This window comes from Bos indicus x Bos taurus, chromosome 9 (assembly GCF_003369695.1).
Source record: "Bos indicus x Bos taurus breed Angus x Brahman F1 hybrid chromosome 9, Bos_hybrid_MaternalHap_v2.0, whole genome shotgun sequence".
NCBI lineage: Eukaryota > Metazoa > Chordata > Mammalia > Artiodactyla > Bovidae > Bos > Bos indicus x Bos taurus.
In genome coordinates this window covers 59,731,563-59,758,494 of record NC_040084.1, presented here as the reverse complement: position 1 = coordinate 59,758,494, position 26,932 = coordinate 59,731,563, and the positions used below count along the sequence as shown (strand labels likewise).

At 38.0% G+C, this 26,932-nt stretch overlaps 1 protein-coding gene and 1 long non-coding RNA gene across 3 annotated transcripts in view; one reads left to right on the top strand and one right to left on the bottom strand.

Moving 5' to 3' along the window:
- The window catches only part of MAP3K7 (mitogen-activated protein kinase kinase kinase 7), a 66,213-nt gene extending 62,423 nt beyond the window's left edge, over positions 1–3,790 (bottom strand). For both annotated transcript variants that reach the window (XM_027551384.1, XM_027551385.1), the window contains exon 1: positions 3,324–3,790. In XM_027551384.1, coding sequence (XP_027407185.1) covers positions 3,324–3,443 — 120 coding nt within the window. In that variant the 5' untranslated portion in view covers positions 3,444–3,790. The remainder of the gene's footprint in view (positions 1–3,323) is intronic.
- A 34-nt stretch (positions 3,791–3,824) lies between these two features.
- Positions 3,825–26,932, top strand: part of LOC113898352 — a 61,245-nt gene continuing 38,137 nt past the window's right edge. Inside the window, exon 1 of the long non-coding RNA XR_003512621.1 lies at positions 3,825–3,985. This is a non-coding gene — a long non-coding RNA (uncharacterized LOC113898352). The remainder of the gene's footprint in view (positions 3,986–26,932) is intronic.

Below are 26,932 nucleotides of genomic sequence, written 5' to 3'. Positions count from 1 at the left end.
GGTTTGGCGACAAAGTAACTTTGAAAGAACCGAAGGTACCTTATAAATCCAAGAGGAAAGAGCAAATGACTCAGGAGTGTGAAATCTCAAACTCAATTCCCTCCTCTACCATGTACTTAGATATAAGGCTTCTGGCAAATCAAACTCTATGACTAGTTGTCAATATCTATAAAACGGGAGTATCATTTGCTCTATTTAATTAGGATTAGCAACTTCACTTTCCCTTTTCACTTTGATGCATTGGAGAAGGAAATGGCAACCCACTCCAGTGTTCCGCCTGGAGAATCCCAGGGACAAGGGAGCCTGGTGGGCTGCCATCTATGGGGTCCCACAGAGTTGGACACGACTGAAGTGACTTAGCAACAGCAGTCATAAACTACATTTCATCATGATCACTGTCCTTAAAGCTGACTGTGGAAACAGAGCATAAATGCTAGAAAAAATGTGAAACAGTAACTGTGATTTCATTTTAGAACCGGAAGAAACCTTAAATTATCTTGTTCAATCTCTCTTTTTACGTGACAAATCAAGAAGCTCAGAAAAATGACGTGATTTGCTCAAAGTTACTGAAATACATGATGGCAGAATCAGTATGGCATCTACATTTTCTAAATGCCCAGCCCAGTACACTTTTATTTTAACCACACCACACTGCCTCTATCAATTCTTGCAACCTAGTCCCCAGTGTACTGATAGATAACTTACAATTCAGTCAGATCCAGAATGATAAAAGCTAAATGACTTAAAAATTTAAAAAAATACCTACATAGGTTTCTAATGCTGAGACCTGACATAATTTGATATCAAAACTGAATTTAGAAAGTTTCACACTGATTATTACTGAGTCATGGTATAAGAAATGTAAGGATTAAAATCAGCTGATGCCTTAAAAATATGCATCTGTGAAATGAGTGCATATTTGGCCTATGGTCAGAGTATTTTTCTTTATACACAGTTTCTAACTGAATCAGTATAATGCTGATTCAATTACACTGTTATTTGAGAAAGAGAATATGATTTTCTTCATTTGTAGGCAATATACTGGTACCATATAAAATAATGAAATCAATATAAAATACTTTTTGTTTCTAGTCATCTTTCTCTGTTTCTCTGATTTATGATTTTAAGCTGAGAGCAGAACCTAAGTTGAGAAATAATGAGTGCCCGTGGTGCTTCCTAGATTATATAGTAATACTGCTTTAATGTGAAAATAAAGAATATGATGAAAATTATGTAATGGTTTTAACATTAGAAAGGTCTAAGTTCAAATCTTTAACATGAAAATAAACTGAGTAATAAAAACTGAAAAGAACAAAATTAAAAGACTGCCTAACATAAGAAAATTTCATCTAGAAACAAAAATTTACTCTTCAGGAATGTCCTAAATCTACTAAAGAATAGTTGAAACATCATCTAAACTAAAGGAAGGGTCTTTGGAAACAGAACCCAAGTAGGAAGTTAAATAGCTTTGGGGGAAGAGTAAAGGATAGATGAGACCTTACTAACAGCCAAGAATGTAAAATGCTTCAGAAAGCAGTGTGGGAAAACTAAGGTTGTAAAAACCAGATGATGTAAGTCTCTGAAAACATTTGGTAGACCACGAAGTACAAGTTATTATTATATAACAATTTGTAGTCTACAAGCATAGCAGTTCGCCACAGAGTAGACGTAAATGCTTATTTAAAAACTGCAATTCTTTTATACTGACTCACTGAAGTTTTATTCTTAAAAAAGAAAGAATGTTAGCCATGAAAGCGGGATCAACTATCCAATTCTGAAAAAAGAATTTATCATAGTCTCAATAGAAACACACACACACACACACACACACACACACACAAAACCTCCCCCTCTTCCAAAATATGGGTCCTTCTTTTAGCCATATGACCTTAAAGGAGGTCACAGTTCCTCTCTGGAACTCAGTTGCCTAGTAATGTGTGTCAGGCACTGAGTTGGGTGTCTTGCATGTATTGCCTAATGAAGTCTCATACAAATAAAATGAAGTAGAAATTACAATCATTTTATAGTTAAGGAAACTAAAGCTCAAAAAGGTTAGTCAGGAAACTTGCTCCAGATCACACAGCTAATAAATGGCATAGCTGATACACTGAACCTTCATCTAACTCCAAAGGTTTTGCTCTTCCCACTTACACTATCTTGTAAAATGAGGCTGTTTTCAGCGATCTTTAAGATTATTTTAAGCGTAAAAATAAAGTAACCTATTATTCTTCCAAAAGATGCATAGGAAAAAAAAAATCATTCGTTGAAGGATAATTATCTCACTACTTTTAGCTTACCACTGTCTAAAAGTAACTTAAAATTTTTAAAGTAGTGATAATTCTTTGAGAACACGCAGGATTCTCGTGGGTGTATGTAATGCAGGGTACTTAGTAAATTTCTTAAATGATAAACAAATGGTAAATAATAAATACTATTTCCAACCGAAGTTTTAATACTTTCTAAAGTATTTTAAAGTCTTTAAAATATACATAGCTTTCAGTTTTCTAAATTTTATGGTCTATACAACCAACCTCTGTTCATTGAAAAGAAGCAACGTGCTAAAGGCACATTGTTACCTTGCTCCAAAATAATTTTAAATACTGCAGAATAAAGGATGTATTCAGGTTTTATAACAGCGATTTCTGGTCTGACCTCACATTCTAGTTGTCACTGAAATCACTCGTTATTTCTTCAGAATATGCTACCTGAAACATTTTTTCATCCTAAACCAGTCTCCATTACTAATGGTGAAATTAGCCTAAATTAGTCTAATTGAAGGCTATTAAATAACATTTAATATAACTACTGCTCTATGGAATCGGCGAAACAGCTATTCGGTACCTGGAAAAACTATTAGACTTGTGGATGTATTAATTTACGAAGCATCCATTGAGCACCCACTGCGTGCCAGATGCTGAGCCAGAAGTCGAGCATAATATATTCCTTGACCCTTAAGAACACCATGTTTTGGAGAACTAAAACTCCAAAACGGCCATGGTCTTTGATATATTTTACTACTTACAGATTCTAGAACTGGTGGACCAGACGGTCGCACCAGTTTATCCTTTTCCGTTTGAGATGACCCAAACTCTAAGCACCGGAGTATTAAATCCAAACTCAAGAGTGCTAAAGTGAGAAAAAAAAGAGAGCTACCCCGGAGCAGCTGAACGCGGAGAGCTCCTTTACACCCGGTCTCTGTGGGGTGTGGGGACTCCCGGGTGGGTCCCGAGAAATAGAGAGGTTGGGAAGGCGCCTTTAGAGTCAGGACGAGGTAGAGTCCGGGACAGGCCAGGGCCCGAGCCTCTGTGCCGGGCCTCGCTCACCTCTTCCACCTCGATCTCCTTGTAGTCTATCTCTTCAAAGTTGAGGACTTGGGAGGGGGCTTCGATCATCTCACCGGCGGAAGACGAGGAAGAAGAAGAAGCGGCGGAGGCTGTAGACATGATCCCTCGCGGAGCCCGGGGGGCCCGGGAAGGCTGCCGCCCGGACAGTCCGGGGGAGACCCGCGCCCACCCGCCTCCGGACCGACCTTCAACCTGGAGCCACGGCGATCCGTGGCGGGGACAGGGACAGCGGCCACAGCCGAGTCCCGGCTCCGGCTCAGCTGCGTTTTCCGCCGCCCGGCCCCGCCCACCAAACTTCCGGTTCCTGCCAGAAATCGGAAACAAGAGGAGGGCCTTGAGATCAAGAGAGGGGAGGGGAGAATTCGGAGACTGAGACAGAGAAAGGAAGGACAGGTTGGGGGTGGGGTGGGGGAGAGGTGGGGTGGGGGAGGGTGAGAGGCTAGTTTGGACCTGAGGGACAAATTTCGCGAGACCTTTATTAAGGGCCTACAGCAAAGTGATGATACCGCGAGAGCTGACGTGTGACGTAATTAAAACGCGCGAACGGAAGTGGCGCAGGGCACGATGGAATCACAGTACGGTTGGTCCTTTAGGAACCAGCGGGAAAGATAAAAGCTACAGTTTCAACCTTGTTTGGTGAAGTATGTTTTGACCCTGCTCCCTTTTCTCTCAGAGACCTGCAGATGGACGGGGTAGTATTGGATTGAGTTTTTGTGATGAAGCTTACTATTCAGTTTCACTCCTAAGCTAAACTGCACTATTTCTTAAAAAGCCTAGGAAAATGTATTTTGTGTTTGGAGGGAAGCGATTTGCTACTGTTACTTTGAGCCAGTCCCTGATGCTATCAGAGATTATAAAGAAAATAATACACAGCGAGCCAGCGTATGTAACCTGAATAATACTCTATAGGCTCACGAACAGAAGTTAATTTTAGTTAAGGTAGATACTTATGATTTGGCATAATTTGTCGTTCATTTGAACTTATAGGATGTATTGGTACATGTCGGAGTGCAGTGCTTTGTGCTGAATGCTTTACATTTAGGTATCCATATTTTATCATTAACAGTAGCCTTGCAAATTAAATATTTTTGTTGCCATTTTCAGGACAGGAGTAAACAGGCTCGGGAGTAAATCAATTATGATTCTCACAAGCACCTAGCTCAGTATATTTCCAAGGTGAAAAGTATTTCCTGTGTTGTACTATCAACACAATTTTTAATTTTAAACTATCTGTTAAACATCAGTCAGTTTGACCTAAAGCCTACTTGGCAAAATTGGAGTTAGAGATGAAGAATGAAACGTTGTGAAGTTCAAATTCTATCTCAGTAGGAGACCAAAAAGGAAACAGAAAGGAGAAAATGAGGGGAATGGTGATGGGAATATCAGCGGAGGAGAGTTTTTCAAGTAAGGAATAGCTAACCAACGTTGGGATTCCGAATAGGTCATTGAATTGGGCAAATAAGGAGTTATGAACTCCTGGAAGACAGTGTGTGTCTTTTTTTTTGTTTGTAGTGTTAATAACAATGATAATTTGGTGAATGGGTAAGAGAATGGAAGAAAGAATAATTTCTTTCACAGAGCAATCTCTGGGTGATCTTACCCAGGGTATTGACCACTTTTATGATGATAACTCACAATCTCTCCGAGTTTTCAAATTTTTCCTGAATTCTGGACCTATTGAACATCTCTGTTTAGACGTAACTTAGTGCATGAACTTTAAGATTCCAAAAACAAATTCAGAAGTTATCACCTACTACATATATATTCTTTGTGTGCATTTTCTGTCTCCATGAAGGATCCCATTATCTACTCAGTTGTCCAAGTGAAAAATCAGAGCTTTATTTCTATGTGTATTACAATGAAATGATGCTTAATTAGTGCACTAATAACCAAATAGAATGGAGAAGGAAATGGCAACCCACTCCAGTATTCTTGCCTGGGAAATCCCATGGGCAGAGGAGTCTGGAAGGCTACAACCTATGGGATTTCCCAGGCAAGAATACTGGAGTGGGTTGCCATTTCCTTCTCCATTCCTTCTCCAGTCAGACATGACTGAACAACTAAACAAAAAACAACCACCAAGTGGAAGCATATTAAATTAATGGGATAACCATTTTTACCTGTCATTTCTTTACTCAAATTCCCAAACTAGGATGGTCACCTTTTAACCTTGTCCTTTCACTCACAGGTCATATTTACTTTTTCTTTAACACTTTGATCTTAAAACAGTGGATGCTACCAAGTGGGAATTCAAGAGATAATTCTTTTATGTTTTGGCTGAATGAATACTTCTGCCAGTCCTAACTTTCATGGAGTGCATGATCTATTTTCTGTACCTTCAGTTTAGAGCTAAAATACTGCAGACAAGGGATTAGTCACCATAGTCATGATGGTGTTCTGCTTGTTCCCCCCCCCCCCCCCCAAATTTTGTTATAAAAAATATTGAAATACAGAAAAGTTGAAAGAATTTCACAGTAAACAACTATATACTTACTGGTAGGATGCTATCATTAGCATTTTACTGTACTTGTTTTTATCATATATCTGTCTATGCATCCTCTCATGTGTACATCTTTCTTATTTTGTTGGATGCATTTCAAAGTGAATCTCCTTCATGATCTTGGACATCTACCTTAATACTTCTGCTTGTATATTTTATGCATATATTTGGACTTCTGATGTTGATAGTAATCTAAAATCAATCCTTTTGCTATTTGCTTGCAGTTTTTCTTTTTTTTTTTTTTTTTACAGTCCCAGATCTTATCGTCCTTAAGGCCCAGTGTACCGCTCTCATTCTGTGATTTGATTTTATGAGCTGGTTCAGTTCAGTCGCTCAGTCATGTCCGACTCTTTGCGACCCCATGAATCGCAGCACGCCAGGCCTCCCTGTCCATCACCATCTCCCGGAGTTCACTCAAACTCACGTCCACTGAGTCAGTGATGCCATCCAGCCGTCTCATCCTCTGGCATCCCCTTCTCTTCCTGCCCTCAATCCCTCCCAGCATCAGGATCTTTTCCAGTGAGTCAACTCTTCGCATGAGGTGGCCAAAGTACTGGAGTTTCAGCTTCAGCATCAGTCCTTCCAAAGAACACCCAGGACTGATCTCCTTTAGGATGGACTGGTTGGATCTCCTTGCAGTCCAAGGGACTCTCAACAGTCTTCTCCAACACCACAGTTCAAAAGCATCAATTCTTTGGCACTCAGCTTTCTTCACAGTCCAACTCTTACATCCATACATGACCACTGGGAAAACCATAGCCTTGACTAGGTGGACCTTTGTTGGCAAAATAATGTCTCTGCTTTTTAGTATGCTATCTAGGTTGGTCATAACTTTCCTTCCAAGGAGTAAGCGCCTTTTAGTTTCATGAGCTGGTACATTCACATTTTTCATTTAAGCTGATTCAAGTTGTATTTTTGTTATTTGCAATCAAAGAATCATAAATAATATACTTTGACTCTAGAGAATTGAGGGAGGGGAATTTGACTCAGTTCACCTGAATTTTGACTTCGTATTCCTTTTAACTTTTTTAACTTTCATGAGTTAAGGATGGAAGCTTAGACCTCACAATTTCATGTGAACTTCAGTCACTTGTCTATAGTGTCTCCACAAATTTCCAGATATCCAGATAATCACGATGGTATGATCACTCACTTAGAGCCAGACATCCTGGAATGTGAAGTCAAGAGGGCCTTAGGAGTCATCACTACGAACAAAGCTAGTGGAGGTGATGGAATTCCAGTTGAGCTATTTCAAATTCTGAAAGATGATGCTGTGAAAGTGCTGCACTCAACATGCCAGTAAATTTGGGAAAAACTCAGCATTGGCCACAGGATTGGAAAAGGTCAGTTTTCATTCCAATCCCTAAGAAAGGCAATGCCAAAAAATACTCAAACTACTGCATAATTGCGCTCAACGCTAGTAAAGTAATGCTCAAAATTCTCCAATCCAGGCTTCAACAGAACATGAACTGTGAACTTCCAGATGTTCAAACTGGTTTTAGAAAAGAGAGAGGAACCAGAGATCAAATTGCCAATGTCTGCTGGATCATCAAAAAAGCAAGAGAGTTCCAGAAAAACATCTATTTCTGCTTTATTGACTATGCCAAAGCCTTTGACTGTGTGGATCCCCACAATAAACTGGAAAATTCTTCAAGAGATGAGAATACCAGACCACCTGACCTGCCTCTTGAGAAATCTGTATGCAGGTCAGGAAGCAACAGTTAGAACTGGACATGGAACAACAGGCTGGTTCCACATTGGGAAAGGAGTATGTCAAGGCTGTATATTGTCACCCTGCTTATTTAACTTCTATGCAGAGTACATCATGAGAAATGCTGGGCTGGATGAAGCACAAGCTGGAATCAAGATTGTCAGGAGAAATATCAGTAACCTCAGATATGCAGATGACACCACCCTTATGGGAGAAGGTGAAGATGAACTGAAGAGCCTCTTGATGAAAGTGAAAGAGGAGAGTGAAAAAGTTGGCTTAAAGCTCATCATTCAGAAAACAAAGGTCATGGCATCTGTTCCCATCACTTCATAGCAAATAGACGGAGAAACAATGGAAACAGTGTCAGACTTTATTTTTTGGGGGTCCAAAATCACTGCAGATGGTGGATGCAGCCATGAAGTTAAAAGACGCTTACTCCTTGGGAGAAAAGCTATGACCAACCTAGACAGCATATTAAAAAGCAGAGACATTACTTTGCCAACAAAGGTCTGTGTAGTCAAGGCTATGATTTTTCCAGTAGTCATGTATGGATGTGAGAGTTGGACTATAAAGAAAGCTGAGCACCGAAGAATTGATGCTTTTGAACTGTGGTGTTGGAGAAGACTGTTGAGAGTCCCTTGGACTGCAAGGAGATCCAACCAGTCCATCCTAAAGGAAATCAGTCCTGAATGTTCATTGGAAGGACTGATGTTGAAGCTGAAACTCCAATACTTCAGCCACCTGATGCGAAGAACTGACTCATTTCAAAAGACCCTGATGCTGGGAAAGATGGAAGGCAAGAGGAGAAGGAGATGACAGAGGATGAGGTGGTTGGATGGCATCACCAACTCGACATGAGTTTAAGTAAACTCCAGGAGTTGGTGATGGACCGGGAGGCCTGGCTTGCTGCTGTCCATGTGATCACGAAGAGTTGGACACGACTGAGCGACTGAAGTGAACTGAATATCAAGCTATTGAACTGGACTTGAAGTCCCTTCCTGTTTGAGCACTCTGTACCACCCATCCTCAGTGTCAGTACATAACAGAACAAGTTCTGTATTTTACCTGTTCGTGTGACTTTGTTATGAGTAACAGAAAACTCAAGACAACGTTGCTTAAACAATAAAGGGGATTTATTAGCTTAGTTAAGTTGAAAGCTAAGAGCTAGAACAGACTTAAGAGCGTCATTTGAATCATTAAGTTACTGGTAGCATCAGTAATTGAGTTTCCAATTTTTGTCATCTGCTTTTCGTGATATTTGCCATTATTCTAGAACAGAGTTTCTCAATCTTTTTTCCCATTGTTAATCCCTTAAGGAACCTTTTAAGACTTTTTCTTCATAGCTCCCAGAGTTTTTACTAGTACATATATACTGTGTAATTTGTTTATGAACTGTATGCATATTTTTGGTTTATACATAAAGACAGTAAATTTTTTTTCCTCTCCAATTTCACCCACTGGGATATGATATCATCCCCATTAAGAATGCGTGCTCTAGCCATTTCATTTTTCATGTGACATACCACATTGTCTAGTACAATGACAGCATCTCTTTTGATAGCTGCTTCAGAAGAACAAGGAACTTTAAACTTTGGCAACTATACCCTTGACTGAAGAATGGAGATGGGGTTTGAAGTTATGAATGTCTTTATCTTAGATCTAGGACTCACCGAGTTGTGAGGTTTGAGAAGAAGGAGCTGCTAACCAGAAGAAAGATCTAGAGACTTTTAAGAGAGCAAAGCAGGGAATGGTTGCTGGGAATGCAGCCAACAAATGTTCATTATTTATATGTCTATTCAGGTTGTACTCTATACTTAGAAAGTGTGTCTTTACTGTGTCCCAGAACCAAACTAGCCTACCAGTCAAATATTCTTTATAGAAAGTTCAGAAGTAGTTTTCCACTGTATTCAAAACTGCAGTTTTCTCACAGAAGAGAGCCAAGCCCTTAGCAGTTTTGTCAAAGTGCTGGAGAGTGGCTCCCCAAATTCATGCATTTCTTTGATATTTGGGTTTCTTTATTCCATATACTCCCGATATCTTCATTCTAGATCTTTCATGGTCCATGGGCTTCTGGGAGGGTTTGTGTTCCAAGTGTCCACAATGTGGCTGGTCAGAGTGGGCCTGCAAAAGTGGAGTAAAGGTGCAGCTCCAAGGTGTTCTCTGACATGATACAAAGCTAGCATTTCTGTTTGCAGCTGATGTTCTTTTTTGTCCCCATCAATTGTGTTTCTGGCGAGGCAACTGCTTTGATGGTGCCCATGTGTCCTGCGGATAAAATTTGCATCATTGTTTTTGAAATTCTTGATATGAAACAATGTAGCTGGTTTCAAAATCTATTCATATTATCCCAAGGAGTTTGAACATTGTATTTGCCATTTAAGTAAGAGGAAGAATTGTTTAGAGAGTTTTAAATTACTATTTCAGCTGTTGTAAATTTTTAAATGGTTGTGAAAATATTTAAAAAGTTTCATTTTCTTGTATGAATATATGTTCTCTTTGATAATGACTATCAAGAATTTGAAGAGTTCATTTTTAAAAAGTCTTGATTAGGATTGTTAGTAGGTATTTCAAGTACAATATAAAGTCTTATATTAAAAAGTTAGAAAGGAAAGCTTATAAAAATTCCTCTTAAAATTTTGAAAAAATGTGTTTGATGTTTACAAGGATTCTTTTGATGTTGTAATGCTTTATTTTTAAAAATAACCCAATGTGGGAAAAGCAGGGGTTTTTTTTTGTTTTGTTTTGTTTTTTAAATTAAGTCCAAATAGATTCTTTAAAATCTTTTCCAGTTTATCCCAGAATATTTTGCAGTATTATCATCTTTAACCTGTACTATGACATGAAAATTTTGAGATGCTAGGAGGGTGTTCCAGTAGTAATAGAAGTGTTAGTGATTTGAACAATATAGATGGTGGCCACAGGGGTTTCGGATAAATGGATTTGAGAGATACTGAGGAAACAGAATTGGTGGGATGTTGGGGAAGGAGACAAAGGAAAGGGCAAAAGGTATACAGGATGATTCCCAGATTTCTCACTTGTACAACTCAGTTGGGAAGGGTGCTATTTGCAGAAGCAGGGAAGACTGGAACAAGATTGGGGGAAAGGAGAATAAAGAGCTGTTCAAGACACTGAGCTCGAGATGCCTGAAAGAGTTCCAAGTGTAATTATCAAGTAGGCAACTAATCTTAGGGAAAAAGGCAGTGCTGAAGAAACAGATACTGGCCTATTGATGGTAATTTCAGTCATGGAAATGCACAAGATTACTTAAGGAAGATGTATAAAATGAGAAAGAAGAGGAATTAGAACCTTATGGGATAAAATCTTTAAGGTAGGGGTAGAGGCAGAGGAACTGCCAAAGAAATTTGTGGAAAACTAAAAACTATGATGTTGTGGAAATCAATATAAAAGGATATTTCAGTGTTGAATACTTTTCAAGAAGCTAAACATGAGAAAAACTTGGAGTATCCATTGGATTTGGGTCTTGCCGCCTGAAGGTTAGCCAAGGCAAATCTCTATGTAGGGAGGGTGTGGCAATGGGCTCCAGTGGGTAGGTTGGAGTGTCCACATGCGGGTGGTGTAAGGTTCCTTGCAGTGTAAAATTAGGTCTAGCATAGGAGGAGTGGGGACAGGTCAGGAGCTCATACCACTTGCATTCTGGTGCAGGATGGAATTTGTTCCCTTTACCAATTATTTTGAGTTAGAAGTTATAAATATTTTGACTTACGTATGTGAGCCTCTGTTTGTATTCTTGCTCTGGGCCCTACAAATGTTAGGATAAGGCCTGCTTTTATATGAGGTAGATTTCTTTTCTCATGTACTAGCGGTCTACAGGTTGTTGTTTTTGTTCTTCAGTTGCTAAGTCGTGTCCGACTCTTTGCAACCCTATGGACTACAGCATACCAGGCTTCCCTGTACTTCATCATCTGCTGAAGTCTGCTCAAACTCAGCTCCATTGAGTTAGTGATGCCATCCAACTGTCTCATCGTCTGTCGTCCCCTTCTGCCATCAATCTTTCCCAGCATCAGGGTCTTTTCCAAGGAGTTGGCTCTTTGTGTAAGATGGCCAGAGTATTGGAACTTCAGCTTCAGCATCAGTCCTTCCAATGAATATTCAGCCAGATCCCCCAGAATTCTGACTTCTTCCTTCAGTTTCTTTTTGTGTTTTATGGGACATTGTTTGAAGTATTATTTCTTAATATCCTTCTGTTCAACTTCACTGTTCAGTCTTCTCCAACACCACAGTCCAAAAGCATCAATTCTTCAATGCTCAGCCTTCTTTATGATCAACTCTCACATCCAACTACTGGAAAAACCATAGCTTTGACTATAGGGACCTTTGTAGGCAAAGTGACATCTCTGCTTTTTAATATGCTGTCTAGGTTTGTCATAATTTTTCTTCCAAGGGGCAGGCATCTTTTAATTTCATGGATGCAGGTCTACAGGTAGGTAGATTTTCAATTTCTCTAATTTCCCACTGATGTCTATCTTATCATTTAGATCTTGGCTCAGTTACCTCCACTTCTGCTTCCTACCACTTCACTTTTTATCCATTACTCAGTTTTATTTCTCTCCCTTTACCTATTTGACATTATCTTATTTACTTTTATTGCCTTGTTTATTTTCTGTCCTGCCACCCTCTCCCCACTCCATGGGATGTCAGTTCCACTGGGACAGGAATTGATCATAAGCATTGTGTTCACCACTATTGTCTCAGGATTTAGAACAGCACCCGAAATGTAGACACTTAATAATCTTCTAAAACATAAATGAGTATCCACATTTCTAAGTAAATGCTGTTTATTTCAGGTATAAGGAATAGATGAACCAAATATTTCCTATAATACCACTGAGGAAAGATTTAATAGATAGCTAAATTGACATACAAGTAGCATACCTAATTATCACAGAGATTTCTTAAGTATTTGAGAATTTTGAAGGTGCTTTGTTCTATCAGTCAGTTTATACCTCTCTTCAATGTTAAAATGACTAATGTTTAGATAATTCACCTTGTGTGTTTTGCAAGGGTAAACTTTAGTTCTTCTTCTTCCCCAATACTCACTACTATTTAATCCATTTGAATTATTTGTTTATTGAAGTTTAGTAATAAGGTGTTATTGTGGCACTGATGATTGCTTTCAGACGTAACTTGTATTTTAACTAAAACAGATGCAAAATCAGACAGGATAGACATTTTTATTCTCTGAATGTCTGAGGCAAGCTTAAACATTCTGTTGTACCTCAGCATCAGTTTTTAAAAGCAGAAATTTAATCAGATAACAACATACTTCAGAAATAAAATTGGTCTTCATAGAAATAGTGCTTTTCACTACAAAAGGGCATTCATTAAATGTTTTCTTTCACAGACCAATATGTCAGGTCAGTGTTCCTAGATGGCCTTTTTCAGAAGAAATTCCAGAAACAATTTGGCTTCATTTACGGGAATGAATAAGGGTGTTTCATTTCACACAGCCTCAGGGAATCACAAATTAAAACTTTCCACTAAAATGGATGCCATCTACTATTCATTATTTCAGCAAACAAACCACTCTTCTCTGCTGAAGTTGCAATCAGGGTAAAGGATAGATAATACTTGAAACCTGCTAAGCTGAGAGGGTCTACTTTGCATTCTTATTTGTAAGCTGCCCCTTTAACATTTTCCTCTGAGTTCCCCAGCACCCTGCAGAGCTCTTCTCAGGGGCTCAAAGCTCCATTAAGTAAATAGAGGCTCCGTATTTGGAAGCCATCTCTGGGAATTCAGAGTGTTTTGAGGGGGAAATTGGTACTATCAAGATTAAGGTATTAATGAAAAGCTCTGTTAAATTTCTGTTGGGATGCTAATTAATCTTCTAAAAATTGTTAATCAGTTACGTAACACACTTAAACTTTAACACATGGTACAGGAAAAGTAACAGGGTATTTCAGCTATGCCCAGAGGCATCCAGAAAGTTAAGGGAAATAGTGTAGACAGAAAATCGCCCCCTAAATGTGATTGTATTAAATCAAATAGTTTGATCTTCAATATTTACTTGTTATATCACATTTGATAGGCTTGGGAAATCAGTATTTAGTGCTCGGATATTTGAAGAAATATTAGAAGTATTAGAAGATATTCAAGAAGTGGTTTTTGACAACTATTCCGTACTGGAATCTCTACCTGAAGTACAGAAATTTTTGCATGGATTATTAAACCCATGTTAGAAGTGTTAGCTTGAATTGTTAAATAAAGAAGTAATCTGGTAAGTCTTTAATATTTGAAGCTTGACTTAGCCATGCTGTCAATATTGAGCTAAATGAATATGCTGTAGTCCTATCAATATTAAAATATTTTGTTTCTGTTAATAGCAATATGAATCATATCAATGTTACATATTAAAATAGCATTCCATCTCTAAATCTTAATGTATTCCAAATGGTATGTGAAAGTATATAGTACAGTGCCTAGAACTTATGTGGTGTCCAAAGATGTTAATATGAGTGAAATGCTGTATAAAGGCATAGAGACACTTGACATGATGTGTCCATAAAAGTTACTTGCAGCCTACAGATTAGTCAATGAGTTTTACTTCTGGAGATTCTGATCCAGCAGGTCTCATCTGTGACTGAGGCAACCTGAGTTTCTATTTCACAGCCCAGTCGTGGAGTTGAGAACCATTAAGGTCACATATAGGCAGCAGCATATATTTTAAGAAATAAATTTAATAATTCATTTTTGAAGAACTGAAAATTATTGATAACATTTTAATCTTGGGCCCATTTTCCTGTTGTTTAAAAAAATAAAGTTGATGTTAGTGATTCTATTCTTATTTTGTAATACATTTCTTTTAACTAAAGTTCAAGACTTTCCAGTAGGGTGCTTGAAACAGCAATTCACCTTGGTGAGAGGAGATCTTGACCTTGGATGTAATCTCTGGTTTTGTAAATTCAGTAAATCAGTTTTAGTGGTTCACTTTAAGAACAGTTAGGTTTTTGATTCTTCCTTTCCAAAACCACTATTGGCCATGTGAACTAAAAAGCCAATACTGTATACTAGTCCTTTTGAGGATAGGGCTGGAGAAAGGGAGTATAGTTAAGCAGGGGCAATTATACTACTATAGATTAACAAAAGGAGGCTTGAGGAGTGGTATATTTAAAGAGATTACTACAGTTGTAATGAACTTACTAGTATCTTATAATTTTTTATCAACCAGAGCATTGCTTAAAAAGACAACAACTAGCTTGTAACCCTAAGAAGACATCTTTTTTAATGGGTTCTAGAGGTTGACTTCCCCGGTGGCTCAGATGGTAAAGCATCTGCCTACAATGCTGGAGACCAGGGTCAGTCCCTGGGTTGGGAATATCTCCTGGAGAAGGAAATGGCAACCCACTCCTGTATTCTTGCCTGGAAAATCCCATGGACAGAGGAACCTAGTAGGCTACAGTCCATGGGTTTGCAAAGAGTTGAACACAACTGAGTGACTTCACCTCACTTCAGAGGTTCCTTGTAAAGTCACCAAAGCCTTTTTGTCTGAAAGTGTGGAGTTAGATTACTAGTTCTAGGCTTCTGTTGAGCTATCAGATGATTAAATTACTTTGGAGTATATTGGGTTTCCTTAAGACAGATGATTAATTATAATCTTATTTGTTTGAAGAATATGGACCTTCCCTGAAAAATAATATGGGGCCTTTCATACTCATTTATTTGATTGATAATTATACCTTAGGGTTACATCACTATGATTTTCCTAATAGTATTCTCTTTTCTTATCTGATCATTTACTACTCATTTAAGGCCTGCTTAAACTTGGGCTTCCCTGGTGGCTCAGAATCTGCCTGCAGTGTAGGAGATGTGGGTTCGATACCTGGATTGGGAAGATCCCCTGGAGGAGGACATGGCAACCCACACCCGTATTCTTGCCTGGAGAATCCCATGGACAGAAGAGCTTGGTGGGCTACAGTCCATAGGGCTGCAAAAAGTTGGACATGACTGAAGTGACTTAGCATGTATGCACATGCTTAAACTTGGGCCTGGTGTGGTGAGATTCTGTGGTTTCAGGGAGAGGAAATTGAAGTTGAAATTTAAGTAGAGTGAAATATTTTAAAGAGTGAAAGGTCACTTAGTCCTTAGGAATGAATCTTCAAGGATGTTTAGGAATGTGGTCATATTACAATGAATGTATCAAATGTATTATTGTTATACTATATGCCTTTAAATAGAAATTGATAATTTTGGGGAGGATGAAAAATAGCAAATATTGTCATTCAGTTTATGTTAAGGTTTTAAATCTCTAAATTTCTGTAAGTTTTCTAGTAATTACTTCCAGTTTCCTTGATAAATGGCAATTGCTTAAGTATTTCATTATCCTAATCCAAACTGGATGCAATTCACTGCCTGAAGGGGAATTTTATTCTGAGATCAAATTAAGCAATTCTCGATCAATCTAAATGAGAGCAAGTTTTACACCTCCTCATATATGCAGGCAATTCAAGAGTTTATTAATCAATATAAGCCATCTTCATTAGAAGAAAAACAATAGCATATTTGAATTGACATATGGTGGTTATTAAACTAACAGAAGTGGAGTCATCTTTGGTTTCCGTTTCATGTAATATTGCTTACCTTAACTTTCCTGCTTAGAATTGATTTCTACCTTTTTCTAAGGGACTCATTATCAACTTTAATAAATCTCAGATTGATCCCCTTTGGGAAACAAAGAATACATTATTTCCTGTGTCTCTAGCTTAATTTATTAAAAAAAGGTATAATCAGAATTGATAATTCACTTCCAATTGAAGCATATTGAACTGGCATACATACAAATGATTTCTGAAAGCAACAAATTTTATCTGTAGAACTAAGATGTGAAATCTGGATTAAAAAATTAGTGTTTAAAAGTCATTAGAGCTTGAGAATGTAAGCTTAAGATTTACAAGGTTTAGGAGAAGGCAATGGCACCCCACTCCAGTACTCTTGCCTGGAAAATCCCATGGATGGAGGAGCCTGGTAGGCTGCAGTCCATGGGGTCGCTAAGAGTCGGGCACGACTGAGCGACTTCACTTTCACTTTTCACTTTCATGCATTGGAGAAGGAAATGGCAACCCACTCCGGTGTTCTTGCCTGGAGAATCCCAAAGACGGGGGAGCCTGGTGGGCTGCCGTCTATGGGGTCACACAGAGTTGGACACAACTGAAGGGACTTAGCAGCAGCAGCAGGATATATAGAGAACAAGAAGTTAAATGACTGTTTCTTTCAAGATGCTTTTTGACTTTAGATTTTTGATTGTATAATCATGTTCATATAGGGGAAATGGTTAGGGTTTAATCTGTTGTTTTTATTTTTGATACTTTATGACTAAAACAGAGTATGTAACTTGTATAGAATAAAAAGTTCTACATAAAAGCTATCCCCTCTTAGCTAGGTTGTCAAAGTGAAATTTAAAAAATAAATATTCAAAGCTCAGTGTAAGTGAGCTGCTACAACTGTGGAATTCTGGTATATCTGTTTCTGAATAGTTCAGTCCTAAATCATTGGTTCCGTCCCTCATCAACAACAGTGGTTTACTGAATACAGATAGTGGTAGCCACTGTTCTCTAGTGCCTTTAAAGGCTATTTAACCTAATACTAAGGAATTACAATTATATTTTACTTTCATATCCTCTCTTTATTCTAGGACCTCTTCCCATTTATATATCTATTGCCATTACTTGCCTGGTGTAGCAGATGCTGTGAGTGCTCCACCCATATCCCCTCAGATTCTATTACTCTCCCATGCGTGCCAGCCTGACTTTCAGGGGCCAGCAACTACATCTTTGTTGGACTAGCCTTGGGTTGCCAAAACGCCCTTTGTGTACATGCTTGGGTAGGCTGAAAGTGAATGAGAACTAATGTCTCTCAGGTGATGGCCCTTAATCCAGTGGAGCTATGATGTAGAGGTATAAATTTCCAGGCTCTCCACCCCTTTGCTGGAATAATTCTAAAGCTTCCCTGTGATGTCCAGTGGGTTAGTTGGCTTAATACACCCTCTGTTGGCTGCCTTTCCTTTTCTCTATCATTTTCGTATTTCCTCGTCAGAGTCAACTGTTCTAAAAAGCTGTGTACGTTCAGTTCTTGTCTCAGGATTTGCTTCTAGGAGAAGCCAAGCTAAGAACTTGTTCTGCAACCAATCCAGGTAGAATCTTGCTTGTGGCACTGGAAGTCTACAAGACACAAATAATAGGTAGAATTTTTGTATCTTTTTCCAATCCGAAACTTACATACCCCAACATATGACTGGTAGAGTCTTTCTGGGTTTATTTGATTATAGATTCACAGACACATAAATGCTGTATTGGATTAACTGTTTTCATTTTGAGATCACAAAATGGCCCACCGAACTATTCACTTAAAATAACTGGATAGAGTGATTATATGTGTCATTCTTCAACTGAACAAAATTTATTGAACATTCACTATGTGCCAGATGAAAGTGAAAGTCACTCAGTCGTGTCTGACTCTTTTGCAACCCCATGGATTATACAGTCCATGGAATTTTCCAGGCCAGAATACTGGAGTGAGTAGCCTTTCCCTTCTCCAGGGGATCTTCCCAACCCAAGAATCGAACCCAGGTCTCCTGCATTGTACCAGCTGAGCCACATTCTTTACCAGCTGAATCACATTCTTTACCAGCTGAGCCACAAGGGAAGCCCATTTAAAGATATAGCAGTGAATAAGATGAATGATTACTTAGTCTTACCTCTCTGCCCTCACAAAAGCTTAAAGTTGAGCTTATGTTGTTGTTTCCAGGTATATTTATATGCTATTGTTGCAAATGTGTGCGGTTCTTGAAAATTTTGATAGTTTTTAATAGAAGATTATTGGTTTTGCTCAGTGTGTTTAAGTTTTCTCCTAGTACTTACATTGCAAGACTCAGAGGAATCCTCTGTAATACTTTTCTGTATCGATCACAACTTACTAATTTTGCATATCTCATCCATCTATTTCTTTTCTTTTTCCCTTTTCAGTTGTCATTGCCTTTCAAGAACTCTCCTTCAGTGACTTTTCATTATTGTAGAATTTTGTTTGTTTTAAGGAATATATTAATATTTCATTAATCTCAATGAGGTTTTCCTTTTTCAGTATTCTTGTATTTGGTTTAGCCTTTTTTTTTCCCCCTGCACTGCATGGCTTATGGGATCTCAGTTCCTGGACCAGGGATTGAACCTGGGCCGTGGCAATGAAAGTCCAGAATCCCAACCACTTGACCACCTGGGAACTCCCAGTTCAGCCATGTTTTGTAGTTAAGATTTTTGAAGTTTTTGATTAAGTATAAAAATGCTCAAAATTAAAAAAAAAAAATGCTCAAAATTGTATGCATTTTTGATTAAGTAAATAAGTGGTCCAAAACACAAGTAATACTATAATGAATAGTGTATTATCAGTTTGAAATAATTGCCACATTTAGCTTTCCACATTGTGGCAGTTTTCAGCTTAACTTAAAAATATATCAAGTTAAATCTTTGACGTGCATAAAATTCTTGTAAATGGTTACTGCCTTCCTGTCACATGTCAGGGTAAACATATATAAATTAAAAGCTATGCTTTTTTTTTTTTTTTTTAATGTGCATGCATTGATTGGATTGTTCATCTGAAACTTGCACTCAGCCAAAACTTGAGGAAACATTACAGAAAGTTTATGTGTATAGTCTGTTATTTGAATGTTTGTAATATAATCTGTGCATTCCTTAAAAAAAAAAAAAAAGCAATTTCTAGCCATTCTCTGCCTTTAATTTTCTTTGTACATAGAAATAATTCTTAACACTCTGTAGTTGCCTTTTCTTTGTCCCCCAAACAGTCACTTCCCTAAAATTCTTGTGGTATTAGCATCTTTGTTTTTTTTGGAGAATGACCATTTTCTGTACTTGGGTTTAAGGTGAGGTTGACTACTCACTCCCCCTTTCAGTGGTAAGAACACCATCTTGGTATGGCCATGAAGAGTTGTATACCCCTCTAGCCATGGTGATTGGTTTAAGAAAGGATGTGTAAACCAAGTCAGACCAATAAGAGCCAATAGACTTTGGCTAAAACCATGGGAAAGAGGCATTCTCTTTCTGCTTGTTTTGCTAGACTCTTAGTCAGTATACCTGAAGCTCCTAGTAGGTATCTTTGTGGAACAAGTTTGCTTGAGAACAAAGCCTGTGAACGGAAATTGGAGTGTGGGTGGAAGGAGACTCCTGAGGACAATGCCAGAGCATTGGGGTTCAGTGGTACCTGGGGATCTACCCTGAACTGTTACTTACATGAACCGGTATGTTCCAGCTGTTCCACCAATGCTTTCCTGCAACTCCTTCATGGTTTGCTTTTTTTTCCCCCCTCACTTTCCACGGTAAGTTTCGTAATATTTGCTATATGGACCATATGAAACCATTTTTCTCCCTCCCTCAACAAGTCTTTTGTGATCAAAACACCAAATAAATAGACTTCTATTTTAAAAACATTTTGACTCTTGGAGTATGTGCTAGAGAGTTAAGCTTTTCTTTGCTGTGAAGCAGTAAAAAATGGCTATGATGTTGAAATGATAGTTGCTTAAAGGAGAGCAGAGCCATTGAAACAAAATCTACAGTCATAAGGAAGACCTGTTGTTCTTAGAGACACCCTGTTGATTCAACAAATGTTTCCCAAGTTCCTGCTATTTTAGGCATGGAATAGAGCAGTGAGCAACACAGATAAAAATCCCTGACCTCTTGGAGCTGACATTCTTGTATTATCCCGGAAGATTGGTCCACAGAACTGGAGCGATTTCTGGGGTAGGTGGTACTCAGGAAGACTTCATTCGATTCTCTGACTTGAACCCAGGGTCTCCCATTGTACTTCAGTAAAATCCAAAGCCTTGGCACATTTATCAGAACTGCTCGAATCTGGTCCATGCTCACTAGTCTGAAACCTTATCCAAGAGCTTATACCCCCTTACTCCTGCTGCTCTAGTTTAAACAGGCCTTCTTCCCTTTCCTCTAATTTTGCTGTTTCATAGACTTTCACATCTTCTCCTTTCTATCTTGACTGTCTGTGCTTTCTGATATTTCATATGGTCACAATGTAAATGACATTTCCTCAGTGTTTTCTCCCTACTTAGTTTAAAGTAGATGTCCTTAATAATCCATCAGAGAACCCTACTTTTCATAGTATGTGTAATAAATTCTAAAGGATATATGTATAGGTATTTAATTTTTAGTGCTTATTTACTGTTTCTCCCACTAATGTAAGCTTTGTGAGGTCAGAGACTATATTTTGTTCACCACCGAATTACTCATTGCCTGGCATATTGCCTAGCACATTGTAGGGACTTAAATAAATTTGTTGCATAACTGGCTGGACCGAGGCTCTTGAGATGTAGCTTCTACTGTCTCAACGCTTTTCTGAGCCTCATGCCTTCCCAGAGAAGGACCCTTTGTAGCCCTTTCCTTTAGCTGTCTATTCTCGGGGTCACGGTGGTACAGCAGTCATCATCTATTTATGTGATAGGCTGGGCCTCAGGAGCCAAACTGGGAGAGTGATCACAGAAAGCTGATGAGACAACAGAAACCAAAACAGAAACCCCGCCCTTATTACTAGAGCTTCCCAGAGTTGAAATCGAAAGGGGTAGGGTAATCCCAGAAGCCCATGGGTCATCACGGGGGCACTGAATCATAAGCCTGACTGTGGGCAGAAGAGGCTCAGGCAGCAGCATGGAAGCCAGTGTTGAGCCTGGGAATATGGGCAAGTGTGTCAGCTTCTAAGCTCGTTTTTTGGAGTAAGGTGTATGTATGGTTTGGGGTGGGGAGTGTTATATAATGGACAGCTGTATCTGTTTTCATACTGACTGCCTAATGCATAGAATGTCTGGATTACCAGGAAAAGATTGGCGAATCAATATAACCTGAGGTCCTGGCGGTGGGGTGCTTTGGGAGTCAGAAGCAGGGAAAATATGAGCTGACAAACTGAGCTTGCCTGTTCTATCCCATTCTGGTTCTTTGTTGGTTTTTAAATGCAGTGTAGATAGATGGTATCTTACTCTACTCTGGCCCCTTTTAGACTTTACACCTTCTTGGATGCAAGGAAGTAACTTTTCCCTCCAACATCTTGTTGTGAAAAGTTTCAAACATACAGCAAACTTGAAATAATTTTATTGTGAATACCTGTAATTTATCACCTAGGTTTTATCAACATTTTACTTTTATTGTTTTATCACATCTCTGTCCATGCATTTAGTACTTTATCTACCTATTGCTGCTGCTACTGCTAAGTCGCTTCAGTCGTGTCCAACTCTGTGCGACCCCATAGACGGCAGCTGGGATTCTCCAGGCAAGAACACTGGAGTGGGTTGCCATTTCCTTCTCCAGTGCGTGAAAGTGAAGTTGCTCAGTCGTGTCCGACTCTTAGCGACCCCATGGACTCCTCTGTCCATGGGATTTTCCAAGCAAGAGTACTGGAGTGGAGTGCCATTGCCTTTTCCACCCATTAGTATATCTTAATTTTGATGTATTCATTTATGAAAGTAAATTGCAGACATTGGTACATTTTCTCATAAATACTTCAGCATTCATATCACTAATGAGCTCAGTATTTTTTACATTTCTTTCTCTTGAGGTGAATGTTCCATATAATAAATGCATATGTCTCTAGTGTACATTTGTTGAGTTTTGACAAATGAATACATCTATATAATCTAAACCCTATCAAGATATGAAACATTACCACATCCCAGTAAGTTCCCTCATGCCCTTTCCCAGTTGATTTCTGCCCAACTGGTAGAGGCCAGGGCTGTTGTGTTTTGTTTTTTAGAGTAATAGTTTCAAAATGTTGATTTGTACCAGTTAATATCATTAATAAGCTCTCAAATAATCTATCTTCAGTTTCCTGTTCTCATGATTCAAATAGAAAAGAACTCTGCTTCCAAAATTTGAAATCAACCAAAACTGGAGAGAAAAAAGAGAGAAGCTGGAACAGCGTCAGCTTTGTAATGACTTTTTCCAGTTAGGCCTTAGTGTTATGTGGTCTAACTCATCTTTCCTTGGGGTGAGGAGATGCAGAATAAAAATAGGGTCAAAGGTCACACTTGCAGAAACAGTACAGTATTTCTCTGTTTATCACCTCCCCTCCATTCTCCCCGGTCAATTCCCAAGTCATTCTGGCCTCTTAAATTCTTATCAATGCTTTCAAGCAGTCCCCACATGTGTCACATAAGTTTCCTAACATGACTGAAATCATCCCTTTTTTTGTTGACACTAACTTACATTTACTTGGTTCAAACTGATACTCCTAAAGTCTCTGCTAACCTAAAGGTGAATTATTTTCCAGAAGCATTCTTGGTCTCTTTGAGAAAGAGAACCTTGATGGCCAAATCTCATTTGTCCTCTAGATATACTCACACATGTCTAAATTTCCTGTGGATTCATGGGCTCAGCTTCATCTTGGTAGCTGTTGCTATTATTACAAATGACATCTTTCAAAACTAAACCATAGCTAAGGGCCATACCTTTTTTCTAGCCTTTACTCCTCCAGTACAATGGGAAACACTTTATTTTTTTATGTTGGCGTTTAGTTCTCATACATTCCTTTTCACGAAGTGCAGGCTTTCATACCTTAAACATTGACAAACCCACACCTACCTTCTGTGCACTGAATTTGGACTTTTCTAAGCCACCTTATCAGCAATGGTTTTGAAATAGTATGGGGTTGGCACTGACTGTCAGCCAAAAATCTAATTTCACCTATTTTCTTGACCTTATCCAAGCAGCAGAATTTATTTAATATTTGAATATTCTATTTTATCCTTATTTGAAAAATGAATTCACAATAGAAAAAGAGCTGGTAAGAAACAAAGGCCTATGTATCTTAATAATAAATTTGGGATAAAGATGAAAATTATTAAATGAGTTGAAAGCAGTGATTTGTCAATATCAGAGGCTCATTTGACTTCAGTTCCTTGTCTGTAGGTTGAGGTGTATTTTTTCAAAAAGAACATATTGGGATGCTTAGAAATATACCATCAAAGATTGGGTCAAAAAAGGTAAGTGTAATAGAGATTTTATAACATTTTTGTAGCTCTTTAAGAAGAAAACTCAATGTTAAAGTAGTTTACTATAATGTAATATTCCTGCTACTATTTATCACAGTTTATAAATGATAAACATACTATGTGATTATTTATCCAATGGGGATTTATCCCAGTACACTGTAATCTCTCTGAGTTTTTCTTCTTTTAACCATACTTCCAGAAGAACCTAGTAAAATGACTAACACTTAGATAGGTTCAGTAATTGATTGACTGAATTAGTGAATTTGTGTGAATATGCCTTTAGAAAGCTACTCTGGTGCTGGATTGAAGCATATGCACATTTTTAATATTGATAGATATTACCAAATTGCTCTCCAAAAAGTATAAATTCCATTCTTGAGGAATTGGGAAAATCTAAAAAGGATATAGATTTTTTTTCTTGTGAAGAAATTAATAGGCTTTAAAAAAAAAGCCCCATTTTATTGTGTTTAAAATGTTGGAGTAAAGAATTACATTGTATTGAGAAATTATGTTTTAAATTTTTGAAATTGTGGCTTCTTCCAGGTTGGTAGTGTTGTTACTCTGGGGTCTAGATGGTGGCCAGGTGGAGAGTAGGAAATGTATTTTAGATAGAAGGAAGAGCAAGTGCAAATACACAATGTAAGAACAAAAATCCAGATATTTGACAATATAGATAACTTGTATACATCCATTCTTTGACTAATGAATGAGGTGGTTCTGTGGCTACTGACACAGAGAGATATATTATTAGGGACAAAATGCAGGTGATATGATCTTGTGTTCTTGAAACCCCCAGTATGGGTGTGTGTTAGCCCACTCGTGCTTGTACCTGTGCCCACAGGGAAAAATTGGATGTGTGCAAACCAAAATGATAGCTGTGTTATTCCTGGGAAGTGAGTGGTTTAGGATTGAGATATAAAGATTTTTAATGTATTTCAGTTTTGTTTTGACAGTCAATTTTGTATGTATTTTGTAATGAACTATTTTTCTAAAGAAAGAAAATACGGTATGTGTAATCACAGTGGGCTGCTTTTAAGGTGCATTTTTTAACAAATGTGCAAGAAACATCAGAACATTTCTCACAGCAATTCTTTACTACACTTAGACAAAATAGATTAGTGGTTTTCTAACATTTCTAGAGATGTGGAGCCTGTTGTTTAACCTCAATCCTAGGCAGAATTCCTGTATGTGAAAGCGATGAAAGCAGAGTCAGTTGGTAGAAGCTGAGAGTGAGGGGCTTCTCTCAGTGTTCCCCTCCCCTTATAATCCTTTGACAGCCCCTAGGGCTCTGCTGAACACAGTTTGAAATACACTGGTCTCTTCCCAGGATGCTTTTGATTTAGTCCTTCCTGAAGGTCAGAGGGATATACCAGCTCTGTGATTCTAAAGCATAGAGAATAAAGAATGCCTACAGGTAACCCCGGAATTCTCTCTTGCTTTACAGAAAACACGTTTAGAGCAGGGAACATTTGTGTCATGTAAGATATTTCCAGATGTACAATAGAGGAGAAACAGTTTTTATTTTGCATTTCTCGGCTTTGGAGTCTTATAATCTTCTTAAATCCCAGGTTTATGATCTTATGCCCTTTTTATATTCTCAAAGTGACTAAAACAGCTTTGTTAAACCAACTCTGATATAGGTTCTAAAAATATCTGACTGTTCTGCCGATCTTAAATGTAATGAGACAAAAAACTGAAAAAAAAAAAAAAAAAAAAACATTACTTTTTATTTATCTAGGAATGTGGCTTTTCCAGGTCCAAACAACTGAACAAAGAACTAACTACATGTTAAAAACCCATGAATAGTATTTTATAGTGAAATGTAAACCAATTTTTAAAACAATTATTCTTCTTTTAGAATGTATACATAATTTTATATTTACCATTGCATACCTAACATTTGATTTCTGAAATTATTTGTACTACTAGAAGCACAATTTCTTAATATTATACATATATTGTTACATTTAATGTAAATGTTATTTTGATATAAAACATGCTGGTGTGTTTAAAATAATAGTGAAAGTATATTATCACATTTTATTCACATAGACCCAAGTTTTTGTTAATGGCTTTATTTTTATTTTAAAAATGTGTGACTATATAGTGGAAGGAAATAAAACAACCATAATGGAGAAGATGGAAAAAAAAAATCTCTCTTCCCCACAAGGTGGTACTGTGGTTCTTTTACTCTTTCAAAAATCTAAGCATAGAATTGATATTTCTCCACTTGTCTTTCTTCCCCCAACATTTTACAGGTGATCTTCAATTAGATTCTAATAAAAATGAGAAATAATTTCAAAGGAAACTTGATACTTTTAGGTTTGAAGTAACTGACAAGTAATTAAAAATTCTCTATTTAGCCTTAGCTTTTTGCTTCTTTGTAAATACAAACTTTGGTTATAGTTTATGATGCTTATACACTAAAAAGTGGAGTTTTGTTACAAAGAAATAATGTATTTTCAGGTATCTTTAAAATGTTTCAATAAATGAATATAAAGGCAGCTCATTTTTAGGCAATTCAAGTTTTAGGCAGTCCGGTTTTCTCTCTCTAACCCACTCCCAGTAAATAAGAACTTGATCTAAATCTCGGTTTTACAGGTAAAAATCACAGAACATGCTTAAAAAGCACGAGTGTACCTTGTGCTTTTAAAAAGCTGTACCTTTGAGCTTATTTGAAGATTAAAAAATATGTTTCTGTGTAAGTATGGACCATCATATATGAATTTGCTTTTTCTCTTAGTAAGAAACCAAGACTAGTAATTCAAGACTGGATTCCAGTTTCAGCTTCCCAGTACCGTTCGCAGGCGCTTGGGGACGTTTGATGAGCCCTGGCATAGATTTCTGGGCCTGGCGGCGTCGAGGACATTATGACAAGGCACGTTGGTGGTTTTAGGGGTCCCAGAGATCAGAAATTTAATGGTTGGAAGTAGGGCGAAGGGACTTGTGTCTTGAGACCGTATTTACACAATAAGCAGAGTTCTTCCTTGACTGCCCGATTATTTGGGTGACCCAGGGAGGGGGCGAATGGAGATTATGGGCATTTATTATCTTGGAGAGTCTAGGGTCCAATAGGAAGTGGAAACAAATCTTTAATGAATTTGTTGGCTACAATAATGAGCTTGGGAGGAAAGGAAGAAATCAAAGAAGAGAAGAAAACGAATTCTTCGGGAAATTGGGAAGACAAAACCAAGGAAAAACACATGAGTCAAAAATGATAGCAAAAGGCAAAGAAAAAAAAAAGACAACGCAGAAAAGAAGCGGAACGAAGACGGGGCAGGGCGCTAGGAGCTCCATCCATCCTTTCATTTCATCCCACGGGGAGCCCGCGGAAACAGTGTCTTCGGTTCCGCTTAATAGGTGGGAAA